General features: G+C 35.0%; 1 protein-coding gene across 2 annotated transcripts in view; it reads left to right on the top strand.

The window, feature by feature from the left end:
• The first annotated feature begins 10,490 nt into the window (after positions 1 to 10,490).
• Vamp7 (vesicle associated membrane protein 7) overlaps positions 10,491 to 17,176 on the top strand; it is a 48,627-nt gene continuing 41,941 nt past the window's right edge. The window contains exons 1-2 of one of the 2 annotated variants that reach the window (XM_013366076.4): positions 10,491 to 10,637; positions 16,392 to 16,546. In XM_013366076.4, the coding sequence (XP_013221530.1) occupies positions 16,401 to 16,546 (146 nt within the window). In that variant the 5' untranslated portion in view covers positions 10,491 to 10,637; positions 16,392 to 16,400. Of the gene's footprint in view, positions 10,649 to 16,391; positions 16,547 to 17,176 lie in introns of both variants that reach the window. The other variant, XM_005342078.5, reaches the window with a different exon arrangement.

The raw sequence follows: 17,176 nt of genomic DNA, 5'->3' as shown, positions 1-17,176 counted from the left end.
AACACACAAAAAATAGAGATAATACCTTACATTATATCATATCATAATGAAATGGAATTAGATATCAATGATAAAATAGAAAACAGAAACCACTGTGGATTAAATAAAACACGTTTAAATGATGAATTAATAGCAGAATAAATCAGGAGAGAAATTAAGAAACTCTTAGAAGTAAAGGAGAATAGTGATACAACATCAAAATCTCTGGGACAATATAAAGGCAGTTCTAAGAGTAAATCTCATAGCATTTAGCTCAGACATTAAAAGAATAGAAAGATACCAAATAAATAACCTAACATTATTCTGAAGGACCTAGAAAAAGAACAAACTAATATCAAAATCAGTAGAAGACTGGAAATAATTAAAATTAGAGCTGAAATCAAAGAAATTGAGATAAAAATACAAAAGATCAATGAAACAGAGTTGGTTTTTGCAAGGATAAATAAAATTGATAAACCCTTAACTAAGCTAACCAAAAGAAAGAACAAAGAACTCAAATTATCGAAATCTTAGATGAAAAAGGAAATATCAGCACATCTACTACCAAAGGATCATCAGAAAACATTTTGAAAATTTATACTCCAATAAGCTAGAAAATCTTGAAAACATTGGCAAATTCCTAGAGACATGTAACCTACCCAAATTGAACCAGAAGGATATAGAAAATTTAAACAGGCCAATTCCAAGTAATGAAACTTAAGTAGCCATCAAAAACCTTTCAACAAAGAAAAGCCCAGGACTGGATGGATTCTCAGCAGAGTTCTACCAGACCTTTAAAGAAGATCGAATAGAAATCTTCCTCAAATTATTATTTTTTTTCTTCCTCAAATTATTCCATGAAACAGAAAAGAAGGAAACTCTGCGAAACTCATTCTAAGAAGCCAGAATCACCTTGATACCAAAACCAGACAAAGAAACATCAAAGAGAGAAAGCTGCAGGCCAATATGCTTGATGAACACAGATGCAAAAATCATAATAAAATATTGGTAAATTACATAGAAAAACACATTAAAATATAGTGCAGGGCTGTGGTTGGCCTCAGTGGTAGAGCACTTGCCTACCACATGTGAAGAACTGGGTTCAATCCTTAGCACCACTTAAAAATAAATAAAATAAAAGTATTGTGTACATCTACAACTAAATATATTCTTTTAAAAACAGTGCACCATGGTCAAGTGGGTTTTATCACAGGGATGCAAGGTTGGTTTAACATATGGAAATCAATGAACATAATTCATCACATAAATAGATAAAGACAAGAGTCACATGATTATCTCAATAGATGCAGAAAAGCATTTGACAAAGTACAGCACCCATTCATGTTTAAAACATAAGAACAACTAGGCACAGAAGGAACATATACCAAGATTGTAAAGTCTATGTATGACAAACAAGGTGAACGTTATTCTGAATGGAGAAAAATGAAATAATTTCCTCTAAAAACAGGAACAAAACAAGGATGCCCACTTTCACCACTCCTATTCAACAAGACAAGGTTGCCCACTTTCACCACTCCTTGGAACTCTAGCTAGAGCAATGAGGCAAGAGAAAAAAAATTAAAGGAATACAAATTGGAAAAGAGAGCTTAAATAATCTGTTTTCTGATGACATGATCCTATATTTAGAAGACCTGAAAAACTCCACCAGAATATTTCTAGAGCTCATAAATAAATTTGACAAAGTAGCAGGACACAAAATCAACACCCAGAAATCAATTGTGTTTCTATGCTTCAATGATAAATCTGCTGAAAAAGAAATTGGAAAACTATCTCATTCCCAATAATCTCAAAAAAAAAAACTTCAGAATTAATCAAACAAAAGAGGTAAAAAACAAAGGAACTTTACAATGAAAACTATAGAACACTAAAGAAAAAATTCAAAGAAGACCTTAAAAGATGGAAAGACCTCCCATGTTCTTGGATAGGCAGAATTAATATTGTCAAAATGGCCATACTACCAAAAGTGTTACACAGATTCAACGTAATTCCCATAAAAATTGAAAAGACTTTCTTCACAGAACTAGAAAAAGCAGTTATGAAATTCATTAGGAAAAAAGAGACCCAGATTAGCCCAAAGTAATCCTTAGTGAGAAAAGCAAAGCAGGAGTCATCATAATACCAGATCTAATTATGCTGCAGAGCTACAATAGCAACAACAGAATGGTACTGGTAACAAAACAGACACAAAATCCAACGGAATTGAATAGAAGACACAGAGACAAACCCACATAAATACAATTATCTCATATTAGACAAAGGTGCTGAAAACATACATTGGAGAAAAGAAAATCTTTTAAACAAATAGTGCTGGAAAAAATGGAAATCCATATGTAGTAGAATGAAATTTAACCCCTATCTATCACCCTGCACAAAACTCAAGTGAATCAAAGGCCTAGGAATTAGATCAGAACCCCTGCAACTGATAGAAGAAAATGTAGGCCCAACACTCCAACATGTCAGCTCAAGAACTGACTTCCTTAACAAGACTCTGAAGAGCAAGAAGTAAAATTTAAAAAATCAATAAATGGGATGGCATCAAATTTAAAAGCTTCTTCACAACACAGGAAACAATGAAGAGCATTGTTTTCAATCAGATACAGCATTAATATCCAGGAAATGTAAAGAACTCAAAAAACTTAACACACACACACATACACAAACCAAATAATCCAATCAAGAAATGGGCAAAGAAACTAAACAGCCGTTTCTCAAAAGAAGAAATACAGCCAAATACAATGGTGCATGCCTGTAATCCTAGCAGCTCAGGAGGTTGAGGCAAGAGGATCATGAGTTCAAAGACAGCCTCAGCAAAAGCAAGGCACTATGCAACTCAGTAAGACCCTGATGTGGCTCAGTGGCTGAGTGCCCCTGAGTTCAAACCCCAATACCTCCCCCTCAAAAAAGAAGAAATACAAATGGTCGATGAATATATGAAAAAGTGCTCAACATCTCTAGTAATTAGATAAACACAAATTAAAACTACACTGAGATTCTACCTCACTCCAGTTAGAATGGCAATTATTAAGAATACAAGTAACAATAAGGGCTGGGAATATAGCTCAGTTGGTAAAGTGCCTGCCTTGCATGCACAAAGCCCTAGGTTCAATCCCCAAAATATATATATCTCAATCACAAAAAGCATTTTAAAAAAGTAACAATAAATGTTGGCAAGGATGTGAGGAAAAGGGTACACTCATACATTGTTGGTGGGACCGAACATTGGTGCAACCACTCTTGAAAGCAGTATGGAGATGCCTTTAAGAACTTGGAATGGAACTACCATTTGACCCAGTTATCCCACTCCTTGGTATAAACCCAAAAAACTTAAAATCAGCATAATAAGGTGACACCACCACTACAGCAGCAGCACAATTCACAATAGCCAAGCTATGTAGCTAGACTAGATGCCTTTCAACTGAAGAATGGATAAATAAAATATGGTATATATACACAATGGAGTATTAATCAGTCATAAAGAAGAATGACTTTATGGCATTTACAGGTAAATCGAAGGAAATGGAGACTATCATGCATAGTGAAATAATCTAGTTCCAAAAAGTCAAAGGTCCAATGTTTTCTTTGATATGCATAAGCTAATCCAAAATAAAGGGGAGAGAAAATAAAAAAGAATAGAAGAAATATCAGTGGGAGTGAACAAAGGGGAATTAAAGGAAGGGAGGAGGGATGGGCTAGGGAAAGAGAGTGGAATGAATCTGAGCTAACGTTCCTATGTACATATACGAATATACCACAGTGAATCTCACCATCATGTACATCTACAAGACACTAATTTAAAAAAAAACTAAGTAAATAGCAGAAAGAGCAGTACAGTAGAGGGAAGAGAACAGGGGGAGGGAGGAAGGGAAGGGAATGGGAAGTACTAGGGACTGAATTAGAACAAATTATATTCCATAATTTTATAATTATGTCAAAATTAATCCTATTGTCATGCATAACTAAAAAGAATCAATAAATATTTTAAAAAGAAAAAGTATGAAGAGTAGATATATTTTTGCTAACAGATAAAAATTTGTATTCATATGTACTATATATTATGTAAATCAGTTGTATATGTATTAAACAATACTCATTTGCATTTCTATGAACAAGTCTTTTATACTACCATTAGTAGTATAAAAGATTTTTAGACTTTTAGATTTGTAGAAGTCATGTCAAAGTCAAAGTCATAAATCTCTCTAGAATCAGATTACTGGAATTCCATTGCCCAGTATTCCACTAAATGGATACACAGTCATTTTTGCATATTTCTAAGTCATTCCACATTTTTCCTGAGAGTTTTTGGCAGATTATCTAGATAAAAAAATTAAAAAGAGTTAACAACTGAAAAATGTGGTTAGATATCCACATTCATAAGAAAAAAGAAACTTTTTTGGCAGTATGGGAAAATTGACAATGTACTAAGTCATAAATGAAAACTCAATCTCAAAACAGAGATCATGAAAACTAAATACATTGATCACAATGTTATAAACTGGAAATTAAGAAATGTCTGCATAAAATCCCCAACTGCAGAAAGCCAGCAGTGAAATGTGTGAGGACCTTTTCAGCATTGAAGCCAGTGAAGGGGTAGATTCAGTGTTTGGGAACATAGTGGCAATCCGGCTATTAAGATCACCCATTACATGTGAACTCCACTTCAGCTCTGCCAAGAGATCCCCCACAGCACCAGAGATGGACATGACCCTACCCCTACCTCTATCCTGTTTTGATGAAGAACTTTCTATCGAATTCCTTTGATCTGTTCTGATATAAATAAACTTGGTTGGGCTCCATTCTTTGTTAGAAGCTGTACCCATCTGGTCAGCTTGGCCCATCATTGCCTCTACTCTGAAACTATATTTCTGTGTCCTGTGGTTATTTTGTAGTACTATTTTCTTAGCTTTTATTTCTCAGCCAGCCCATCCCTTGGGAAGGGAACCCTTTCCCTCGCCCACGCAGGACTTGGATGAGGTCCAACTATTTGGAAAAAAATTTAAAACATCTTGAAAATAAGTTCTGGATCAAATGTGAAATCAAAATTGCAACTACATATTAATGGGATTCAGTGTAATACTTCAACACATGCCTAGAGTACGTCCTAATCAAATCCAACCACCATTTATTCCCATCCCACGCTTTCACCTGCCTTAATATGTACAATCTATACATGTTAACCCAAAATAAAATATTTAAAATGCTAATTATAATAAATAACATGCTTACCCTTACAAAACTTGTAACTACAAATGATTTAAGGATATGAACACTGAAAATATTATTTTTCAAAACGTGTTGCTATAAAAATTATAGTCTGAAGAACTTGTAACTCCTTACACACCTTGATTACTAAACAAGACTGAAAATAAATGTAGTATATATTGATTAATAAGTTAGAAATAGAATAGCAAGACAGCAACAGTAACACCAGCACAAAGTAAATGAGAAAATTAATAAAATATAAGTGCATATAATTTCAAAATAGAAAAATTGATAAATTGAAGCCTATTGTTGAAAAAAATTATTGAGGGTATTAGAAACAAACAGACCTCAAAATGTTTACTGGTTCAAGCACACTTAAAGTTCCTCATTCATATAATAGTATAAGGCGGATGTGCTTAGTAGGCAAGGGATGCTTTGCTTCTTCATGGTCATTCAGGGCTCTTCAGTCTTCAATAAATTGCACCCAAAGTTGTACTGGTTATCTCAATTTTTGTCCACTGAAAGGAGAAACATTGAGGAGTGTACATGGAAAATTCCTAAATGTCAGATCTGCAAGTGTCACACATACCATTGGCCAAAACTCATATAATTACTCCAAATTGTCTGTCTACTTCAGCAAGAAGGTCTGGAAAATGTAGTCTGTTTTTGTGCCCAGAAAAAAAAAAAAACAGAATGCAGATTATGGTACATAGCTATCAATTTGCTGTGTTTAGTAAGTCTGTTCAAGAACAATGAGAGACAGAAGAATTACACAATGTTCAAGGGAAGTAGGTATAATGTGAAAATTTCACAAGGTGAAAACAAATATCACTGGTGACACTTAAAAATAATTTGAAAAAAAAAGATTATCTAGAAAAAAGTACTAAACTGATTATAGGAGAAATTTTAAAATTCTAGTAGAATCCAGGTGTGTTGGCACATGCCTGTAATCCCAGTGGCTGGCTCAGGGGGCTGAGGCAGGAGAAAGGATTGAGAGTTCAAAGCCAGCCTCAGCAACTTAACAAGACCCTGTCTTTAAATATAATATCAAAAGGGGTGGGATGTGGCTCCGTGGTTAAGGCCCCCTTGGTTCAATCCTGGTATCCCACCCTAAAGTTTAAATAGATTAAAAAATGGAAGAAATTAAGTTAATGGAAAATAAGGTTTATCAGGTATATTATTAAAAGCCTGCATGGAATAAATATTTTCATGATATTTTTAACAGTTCTAGAAGATCATCCTAGTTTTGAATGGAATAAATATCGAAATTCAAAGAAAAATGCATAGTATAAAGTTACTGAATAATATCACTTATGACCTTAGGATAAAATTTTTTAAAAAATGGTAGCAAGGAAAGTCACCCGGACACGTCCCACCAGCCGGGTCGCCACGCCACAGCGGCGGGCGCGAGACGCAGGCAGATGGGCCCAGCACCCCTAGAGAACCCGGCGGGGGACGCGGGCGGTGTGGGACTTCAAAACCGAAACCACCACGGTGAAGCCACTGTTAGGCAGGCAGATTGCTAGGCCGCGGTCGGATCCATCCAGAGAATGGAGGAAGGGACAGAAACACGTAAAAACCCGTCGAAATCGGTTGCTTGGGAATTTGATCTGCCGGTCTTTGGGCTTGGGGTTCCCGCCTGTTTCTGTACCCCCCCCAAAAAAGGGGGAAGAAAAATGGTAGCAAATTGAGTAAATCACAACTAAATACAATTTATGCCAGGAATAAAAAATAATTCAATACCAGAAAATTTATTATATAAACAATTTGATCTATAGGTTTAAAAATGATTCCTCATAAAAGGTATCTAAAAATTATGTGACAAAATTGAGCATCCATAACTAGATTTGTTTTAGACCTCAGGAAACTATGGTAAAAGGATATTTCCTGAACATGACACAGATCATATTTCTGGAACCAATACTCATTCTTAGAAACAAGAGAAGGATGACCATTATCAACATAACATAATTCTGCAAATAATTTTCAATGCAGTAGAACAAGAAAAAGAAATAAAACGTAGAGCCAAGCATGTGTATGCATACCTATAATCCCAACTACTAGGGGGACTGAAGCAGGAGGATCATAAGTTCAAGGCCAGCCTGAGCAACTTAATGAAACCCTGTCTCAAAATAAAGGTGAAAAAGAGCTGAGGTGTAGCTCACTGGTAAGAATGCTAAGCACTTGTTTCAATCCTCAGTACCATAAATAAACAAATAAATAATATAAAACCGTGAAAATAAATAAAACTTACAAATACTGACCAGAAAGAGCAGCATTTTTATACATACTACATACTTTATAGAAATACTTTATTTATAAAATTCACTCTTGTCTATTTGTAATTTTTAAATTCAAGGCAATTAACTGGAAAAAAACCATTGAAACATGAGAGTAAAGTAATATGTTGTGGTAAAAATAAAATTTTAAATATATAGTTTTCCATCAAATAAATAATAACCATTTAGAATATATGCTGAAAATGTAAACTCTTTAAGAAACATAATAATATGATACAAAACAAGAATCTGTATAATACTAGAAAATGTAATATTTTAAAAGCTTACTAAAGGACTTAAAAAAATACTTGTATGAACAAACCAACCTCCATGTTCCTAGAAGGGGAAATGTCATAAGCTTTCAGGATTGTAATATTTCAACATCATTAGGTTTTTAATTTTTTGCAATTTAATTTTCAGGTATAATACAGTTTCTATTCAGAGCCAAATAGGATTATTTGGGGAGAGAGATCTAATACAATGATCCTTATGTTCACATAGAAAATATATGCACAAGAATAGCCAACAACATTCTGAAAAAAAATACTAGGGAGTGTTTTGCCCTTTCAGATATTAAAACCTTATAAAGCTGCAGTAATTAGAACATTTGTTACCAGTGAAGGACTAGAAACCAATAATAGAAGAAATAGATGCAACTATGCATAAAACTTGCTATATAATAAAAGTGTATCATTTCAAATTAATTGGAAAACAATTCAATAAAATATAGTAAAAAATAAAGTTTGATCATTTTCTTATAAGCATACATCAAAATATAAAACAGGTAGAAAAAAGAGTTAAACATAAGAATGAAAGCAAAAAACCTTGGTGAAAGTGTCAGAATACTGATATAGGCCTTTTCCCCTAAGCATCAAGGAAAAGATGGATATGATATAAAATATATATATATATATATATATATGATTACATAAAACTTAAAATTCCTTTAAAGTACTGTAACTAAGATAAAATATTAACAATGTTAAAGGCATTTGCAACATAACAAACATCTGAGGGGTTTATTATGTCCTAAATACATATAAAATTTCCTTACAAATGAATAAGATGAATACTCCAATTTTTTTAAAAAAGGAATTAAAAACTGGAATAAACAATTCAGGTTCAATGAATATTTATTGTTTTCGTTTTCAGTACTACCCTTATTCTGGAAACTCTCCTTCTTCTTATTCCAATCACATGATTTGAGATTTTTACATGTTCCTTCTTCCCTAAGTATAGTTGATTGGCCCAAGGAGAGCATCTTTTTTTTAAAGGTTTCCCAGCTCCTACTTTCAAACTGAACTCCACGTCGGAATATCCAAAGCTATCACCAATGAGGTCAGAAAAAAAAATTGTTTCCTCTTATTTAGAAAGATCTGTATTTCCTAAAAGTTGTAAATTACAATTATACTTCACTATGACTGAAAAGCTTCCCAATTCCCATATTGGGATATTAGAGTAGGGAAGCTGGGGAAAATACCAAGTTATAGTGTTGATCTTATTTTGGGGGGGGAAGCTTTGGGAGTGTGTTGTCTGTAGCTTTGGGAGTGTGTTGTCTGTCTTGGTTCAAAATGGGAAGTTTTAATCAAGATTACATAGTGGTATTTAAAATAAATAACTCAGACATCTGGTACAGGTATTCTTGGGAGTAAAATCAAGGAAGCACAAAAAGTCTGCAAAGGTGAGGTGAGGAAAACAAGTGGGGATTAACAAGCATCACTAGTAGGTACTTTACCAATCGAATCCTCCTCTTCAAACCCACAAAGCTAGTAAAATACAGTATTTGGTGTACCTTCTCCTAAAGGTTCTTTCTTGGAGGGCTAAGAAGAGAGCTGAGAGTTGAGCAGATGTCTCATGGGGTGAAGAATGATTATTTGCATTTCTGGAGGTAGAGCTGTCTACAGTGAGGCTCATTTCTACTCCTGAAAATTTGTCTAGCTCTTTGTATCTGAAAGAGTTCTGGACTTTGGATATTTTCAAGTAAGTAGGTAGGATAAAGGCTCATGGGTCAATAACATGTAAGCAGCATACGTTTTTCAAAAGAAAAACTAGGTGGTTGATCACATAAATATTGAAATAGGTACCACCAATAATTTTTAGAAGCATAATAAACATAATAACAAAAGAGTAAGATGATACGGAAGCAACTAAATGAAAAGATTATGTTAAAATAAAAGTAAAGATAGATGGGATAATAGAATGACTGCAGAATGAATTTGTGAAATGGAAGATTGAGGAAATCTCCAAGAATGGTAAGGGACAGAACAATGAAAAAATGTAAAACAAAGTTTAGGAGGTGTTAATAATAGAACTAGATGCTGGCATGTGGATAACTGGAATATGAGAAAAGGAAAGATAATAATAAAGGAAAGGAAGTATTGAAGGAATAATAAAGATAAATTTCCAAGAAACATTGTATTTCTCAAGCTTATAAAATGAGAAAGTTGACTTTGGAATATTATAGACAATGTATAGCATGGAATGGTATAGGTAAGAGGAATTTTAACAGTCTTCAAATGCTGCTAAGAAAAAAAAACAAATAAGTAGGTAGTCCATGAGGGATGATGAAAATGAGGGGTTCATCAATGGAGCTAGACTGTGTTGGAAAGAGGGAAAATGGATATTATAAAGGGGCCAACATAGAGCAAAGGAAAGTAGTTGTCGTTATTGCAAAAGAATGGGAGAAAGAAATGGTGAGGAAGACAAGAAAGTTAGAAATTTTCAAAAGTAGAGGAAGTTCCTGTCAGATGAATTCATGTTTGTGAAGCAACAGGCGATTTGCTGACCGTAAGCCCTAATTCAATACTCGTAGATTCTTTTTGTTGCTTTGTATCCGCTCGTTTCCATGGATTATTATATAGCGTTTGACGTTACCCCAATTGTTGCAGACACAATGTATGACAGACTCCACGACACTCCAGTCAGAACTACCACTCCCGGAATGCAGTACGGCTCCGGGGAAGTGCCAGAGGCTGGGAACACAGCAGAACCATACCGCCTGCTCCCATTGGAGGAGCGCTTATGCTCCCAGGAGCCCACGCGTAGGCGGGGCGCTTTACACGGAAGTCAGCAGCGTCCGGTCCTATCCTCCGTGTACCGGCAGTCAGCAACCCAGAGCCGCCCGAACCTCTTGGTCTCGGACTCGCTTGCCTTTACAAGGTGCCGGACTGGTAAATGGAGGGGCGTTCCCTGTGGGAGGGAGGAAACCTCGGAGGAGGGGAGGGAGAAGGTATAGACAGGAAGGTGCTGAATGGAGCGAGGAGGCTTTGCAAAGGTGACTTAGGTTTCTCTGTGTCGGCAGTTGGAATTGTCGTGTACATCCAGTTTGGGCGAAGTGCGTTGTTCTTGTTTTATGCTGCTGAAAAGTCCACGAGTTTAGGAATGTCAGAATGCGTCAATTAAGTTGTCATTATGGGATAGGAAATGTTGACTTTATCCCTTAATTACCGTTCTGCAAGACCTTTCTGTAGTATCTCACTCTCTTGAAATTGCCAGTCTTCTAAAAACTCTTTCTACCCTTGTTCGATGACGTCACTTTCTGCTTCACCTTTTTCGGGCTGATCTTGCTCCTTTGTCAACTCTTACCCCGTGAGCCCTTCCTACATCTCCCAGTGTTGACATTGCTCAGTTTGAGTAACACCTATTTCTCTGCCCAGGCCTGTTTTCTCAGCATCAGAGATGTATGTTATTATAATTTTTGTTGATGACCAATATCTATCAAATTGATCATGTACTTTACTCTTTGATCAATACTTTATAGCTCCCTCTCCCATAACTTCCACAACCAATCAGTTACCAATTCTTTTCATTCTGCCTTATTAATTGGCATCTACTACTTGTACCACCATTCTCCCATCTTTAAACCCAGAAACTACTATCACTGTCATGTTTTACACAATTCTTTCACTTTCAATAACTATGACTGAGACCAGGTTCATTCATACACTTAACAAATATTTATTGAACAGCTGATATATGCTAGACACTCTAATAAGGGTGGGCATTATGGCTAGCTGTAAACAACACATAAGAAATTGCTACTCTCAGAAATTTGCATATTTGGTAGGCAGGGGAAAAATCAAAGTGATGTTTTAAATTGTTTAATACAAAATAAAATATGTGCTTGACTTGACTGCATAGCCTTATCCTCAGAAAGTAAGAGGGATTGGGTTCAGTCTCAACCATTGTCCAAAAACAATATTTTTGATACCAATAAGATACTTTTTATCTGTAACTGCACTTTAAACACCTCATCTGTCTCCCTATCATACCAGTGTTCCTTCTTCTTTTTTATACTTTTTATGGTTATACATGGACAAAATGCCTTTAATTTATTTATTTTTATGTGGTGCTAAGAATCAAACTCAGTGCCTCATACATGCTGGGCAAGTGCTCTGCCACTGAACTCCAGCCCTTGTTCTTCATTTTTTATGTCTTCTCTAACATTATAACATCAGAATTCATGGTTTATCTGTCTTTTTCATGTCTATTCCTCATTATATTATGGTTCCATTAAGTATAGTAGTCCCTTCTTCCTCACCTTTGAATGGCAGTTCTACTACTTTGGCTGTCATATAGTAAACCATTAGTATATATGTAATGAATTGAAACAGACCTCATTTAATCAAATTCAAATAGCTTAATTTATACAAAGTCTTCTCTATATTAAGCCATCAACCTTATTCCTCAACCTTTTTGTTCACCAAATATGCTTTCTTCCATCTCATCAGATTGGTTTATTTACTCTCCTTAAGTTTTTTTTTCACCTCATGCCTTCTCTTGTTTCATGCATCCCTTCTAAAATGAGTTTCTTATCTCTTTCCAGAGTATTTTGGGCCCCACTCATTAATTTAGTAGGGCAACTAATTTAATAATATGCTCATGATACAAGATAGAAAAAACTTGATTTCCATTGCATATGTCCTGTGAAACTTTCTGCAATGAACTGTTGTAAGAATTAACATACCTCCTTTTAATAATATAATAATACAGAATGCTTTCTTTGGTTTTTCATTGACTGTTACCATGTGCTATATGATGAATTAAATTCTGTTTCTTTGAACAGTTGCACAACCTTTGTTCATACACCACATATAGTATAATTTGTTTTTCACTAGATACAAATGCATCTTTGAGTACTATTTTCTCCTAGGTCTGAGATAATTTTTAAAAAATATTTTTGTTTTAGTTGTAGTTGAACACAATACCCTTTTGTTGTGTGTGTGGTGCTGAGGATTGAACCCAGTGCCCTGCACATGCTAGGCAAGTGCTCTACTGCTGAGCCACAACCCCAGCCCTGGTCTGAGAGAATTTAATGTTACTCTGCTATATTGTCATTTTCAGAGTCTTAGATAAAAGACTCAATTCTAAAAATGAAATTAAAGTCTTATTTCATGTAATATCTTTCAATTGTAAATTATTACTACTGACCACAACTTTTAAACTGTTTTAAAAATATGACAGGAATATAAGAGTATTTGAGTCATGATTGCTTTATGATTTTAGGAATGTATTACCCTAAGATCAGCCCGACATGTTTCTAAGACATTAAAAATTAAGCCTTATCATTTATGGGGTTTTTTGGCACCTTTGCCTTCATGGTCATGAACACAAATGCAGCCCTAAATTGTGTGTCTTTGCTTATTTATAATGTATACATATTTATGATCTAGAATAGTCTTATACATTTTAGTGTTATTTGACTACTGAGGTAGAGATAAAAGTACTGTAGCTACCAGCCAAGGAACACCAAGAATTGCCAGCAAACTAACAGAAACTAGAAAGAGACAAAGACAGATTCTCCCCTACAGATTTCAGAGATCATAGCCCTACCAATACCTTGATTTTAAACTTCTGGCCATTGTGAGCTGATAAATTTCTTTTGTTTTAAGCCACACATTTTGAGGTACTTTGTTATAGCAGCCACAGGAAACTAACTAATAGAAGATTATTAGCAGGAATGAAGTATAATTGGGAAGATGGCTCTTGGACCAAGTGAGGAGTGAATAAGAAAACAGGGAAGAACAGTGCTGAAACAAGGCTTTCTTTTATATTTCATTATCTTTTTTCTTCTCTCTGGCTTATCTTTTCATTCTTTTTCTTCATAAGTATTATATTTATATAGCACTCTGTAGTTTTAGGCATTCATATATTGCTAATAATTAGCAGAGCTAGATTTTGTGACTTCAACTACAGTATTCTTTCTGGCATTGTTGTTTCTCTTATTTCAATGCTCATAAAGATGTTACACATTTAACTTCAAGAGTGTTTCATTGCAGGCAGGTGAGACTTGATTATAGGTGGGATGTTTGGTAGTATAGGACAGGGGAAGGATCTCCTATTAATGACATATAAAAGGAAAGTTAGGTTTCTTTTGCTGTGTACCAACAAAGAGTGATTTGTAATTGGGAACTACTTTTATTGACTAAAACACTGCTTCTCTGTAACTTATATTCTTTATTCCTGGGAAACTCAAAATTTACTAGAGAGAGGAGAAAGTCATCAAGAAGACAGAAAAAGCAGCTGGAGATGTAGAGTGTTTCAAGAAGGAGGACTGGTTAATGGTCTTGACTGTTTCTGAAAAGCCAAGTAGAATGAGAATAGAGAAGTTAGCGCTGTGTTTTGCAATATAGAGGCTGTTGATTATCTTAGGAAGCATGGTTCTGTGGAGTGCCAAGGCAAAAGCTAGAGTATTGTAAGTTGAAGAGTTAAAATGGTGCATGCCTGTAATCCTAGTGGCTTGGGAGGCTGAGGCAGGTGGATCATGAATTCAAAGCCAGTCTCAGCAATGTAGCAAGGTTTTTTTGTTTGTTTTTGTTTTTGTTTTGTTTCGGTTTGGTTTTTTGCTTAGTTGCCCTAAGCAACTCAGTGAGACCTTGTCTCTAAATAAAAAGGGCTGTGGATGTAGCTCAGTAGTTAAGTGCCCCTGGATTCAATCCCTAGTGCCAAAAAAAAAATGTTAAGAAACATGTTATATGGTTAACGGAGATTTAAGGATTAAAGGTGAAAAAGTATGAGACAGTGATTTGGAAACTATAGCTTGCTACATATATGTAAGGAGAATTCCAGTAAAAGATGATTGAGGACATGATCCTGAGGATCAACTTCATTTAGAAAATAAGATTGAAGGGAGGGGAAAGGAGGGAGCAAGGGGTGTAAAAAAGATGGTGGAATGAGATGGACATTATTTCCCTAAGATCATGTATGAAGACATGAATGGTGTCAATATATTTGTATACAACCAGAGATATGAAAAAATGTGCTCTATATGTATAATATGAATTGTAATGCATTCTGCTGTCATTTATAACAAAGTAAAAAATTACAAAAAAGAAAATAGGAATGGGGAACACAAGAAGAGTTTAGCTGAAGAGACAGATGGGTGCCTCCTCCTATTTACTGCCCTTTGGTACTGGAATTCCAGTCAGGAATCTGCAGATTCCCTGGCCCCAAGCATTCTCTCCTGTGTTTACAAAGTCTGAATTACCTGCATTCAGACAAGACTATTTCAGATACGGATTCCAGGGTCCCACCTAAAGCTTACAGAATCAGAATTTTAGGAGATGATGCCAAGAATTTGAGTTTTGGAAGTGGCTCTCATTCTGCCACCCCAGGTGATTCATACCCTCACTACAGTTTGAGAACCACTGGCCTGTTGGGTGGAAATAAACATGTTAACAGATAACATGAGGCTGAAGAGTAAATTGAAGACTAATAAAGTTTATTCATGTCTATAAGTTTATGCCTTTAAATAAGGGAAACTGGTCTCTTGTTGGGGGAGGGCATAGCACATATGCACAGCCAAACATAAGGAAAATAAACTCATGCCATATTGTTTTAGGGATTTTTTGTTTATAAAAGATATTACCATAATTTATAAAACCATTTCTTTTTTGTGAAAAGTTTTGGTTACTTTCACTTTGTTTCTATCACAGATAATGCCTTTATACTAGAGGTAGTATACCATAGTCTAACATTGTATTTTCTGAAATCATACTGCCTCAGAATAAGTCATAGCTCTATCACTTACTAGCTGTAATTTTGGGGAAATTATGTAAGTCATCTGTGCTTCAGTTTCCTCATCTATAATAGGAATATTGTAATATTATATAATCATATTGAGTTAGGAGGATTAAATTAATTAATAATTTAAAGCATGGGGTGCAGTAGTTCACACCTGTAATCCCATCAGCTTGGGAAGCTGAGGCAGGAGGATCATGAGTTCAAAGCCAGCCTCGGCAACTGCAAGGCACTGAGTAACTCAGTGAGACCCTGTCTCTAAATAAAATACAAAATAGGGCTGGGAATGTGGCTCAGTGGTCAAGTGCTCTTGAGAGTTCAATCCCTGGTACCAAAAATAATCATAATTTAAAGTATTTAAAACTGTTGCCTGTCATATAGTGAACATTTAATAAATGTGGGCTATTGTTTTTAATATCTACATTTTTGAATCTAGAGTCTAACTTTTGTTAAACTGGTTCCCTAGGATAAATTTTCAGAAAGGGATCATTATGTTAAAGTATGAAGACATCTTTATGTACTTTTGCTATCGTTGGTCATTGCTTTTCAAAAAACTTATCATTCTTATGTGCATTAGTATGGCTTAGGTTGTAAGCTTGTAGAAGACTATGACCTTAGATTTTTGTTTTGTTTTGTTTTGGGGTTTTTTTTTTTGGTGTTTTTTTTTTTTCAGGAGCAGGGGTACTGGGGATCAAACCCAGGGTCTTGTACATGACAAGTACACACTCTACCACTGAGCTCTGCCCCCAGCCCCTATTAGGCCTTTTGTTAATTTTCATGTTCTAGTACTGCATTTAGTATTGTCTCTAGGTATATTTTGATAAATGATAGTAAGTTACTTTTGAAAGATCATGTCAAAAATATTCTAAATCTGTCTTTTTTTCCTTTTAATAGATTGACACCATGGCCATTCTTTTTGCTGTTGTTGCCAGGGGAACCACTATCCTTGCCAAACATGCTTGGTGTGGAGGAAACTTCCTGGAGGTGACAGAGCAGATTCTGGCTAAGATACCTTCTGAAAATAACAAATTAACATACTCACATGGCAAGTGAGTTCTGCTTTACATCTGGTAGAGGGTGAAAGAAAGGAATTCTGCTCTAATCAGAATAGTAGAAAACTAGAAAGCAAGCTTCTAGGTAGTTTAATCTGAGTACACTCATAGAACAGTAACTTTCACCAGCTTAGAAAATATCTGATTTTATTATTTATAATTTTAACTTGTGATTATTTTTATTCTATCATTGAAGTGATATTACTATTTTAAAGGAAGATATGAAAATGTTAAACATAAAAATCTCTTTGCTATGGAGTTCTTGGATAGGTAAAATGGTATATATAAAATAAATAATATTTCTTATTTATTCTTTAAGTAAATATTTACTGAGTCCTTAACTATTGATAGGTACTTTGCTTGGTGATAGGGAAACAACAAGAAAGGCAATATTTTCCCTCATTGAAATTAGAGTTTAATGAGTGAGATGGTCAATCCATGATTATATTAGAGATTAGTAGGTAATGGCATTTCAGGTAGAAGGAATAGCAGGTAGAGAAGTATGTAGGCATGAGATCATATTTTGGGAACCGCATGTTATTATTCTGTGATTGGTACTCAGGATGGTAAAGATAAATCCAGAAAGATGGGTAGAAGAAAAGTCATATAGGGCCTTGTAGGGCATTT

This window comes from Ictidomys tridecemlineatus, chromosome X, assembly GCF_052094955.1.
Source record: "Ictidomys tridecemlineatus isolate mIctTri1 chromosome X, mIctTri1.hap1, whole genome shotgun sequence".
Taxonomy (NCBI): Eukaryota; Metazoa; Chordata; class Mammalia; order Rodentia; family Sciuridae; genus Ictidomys; species Ictidomys tridecemlineatus.
This window is presented reverse-complemented; position numbering and strand designations above follow the sequence as displayed.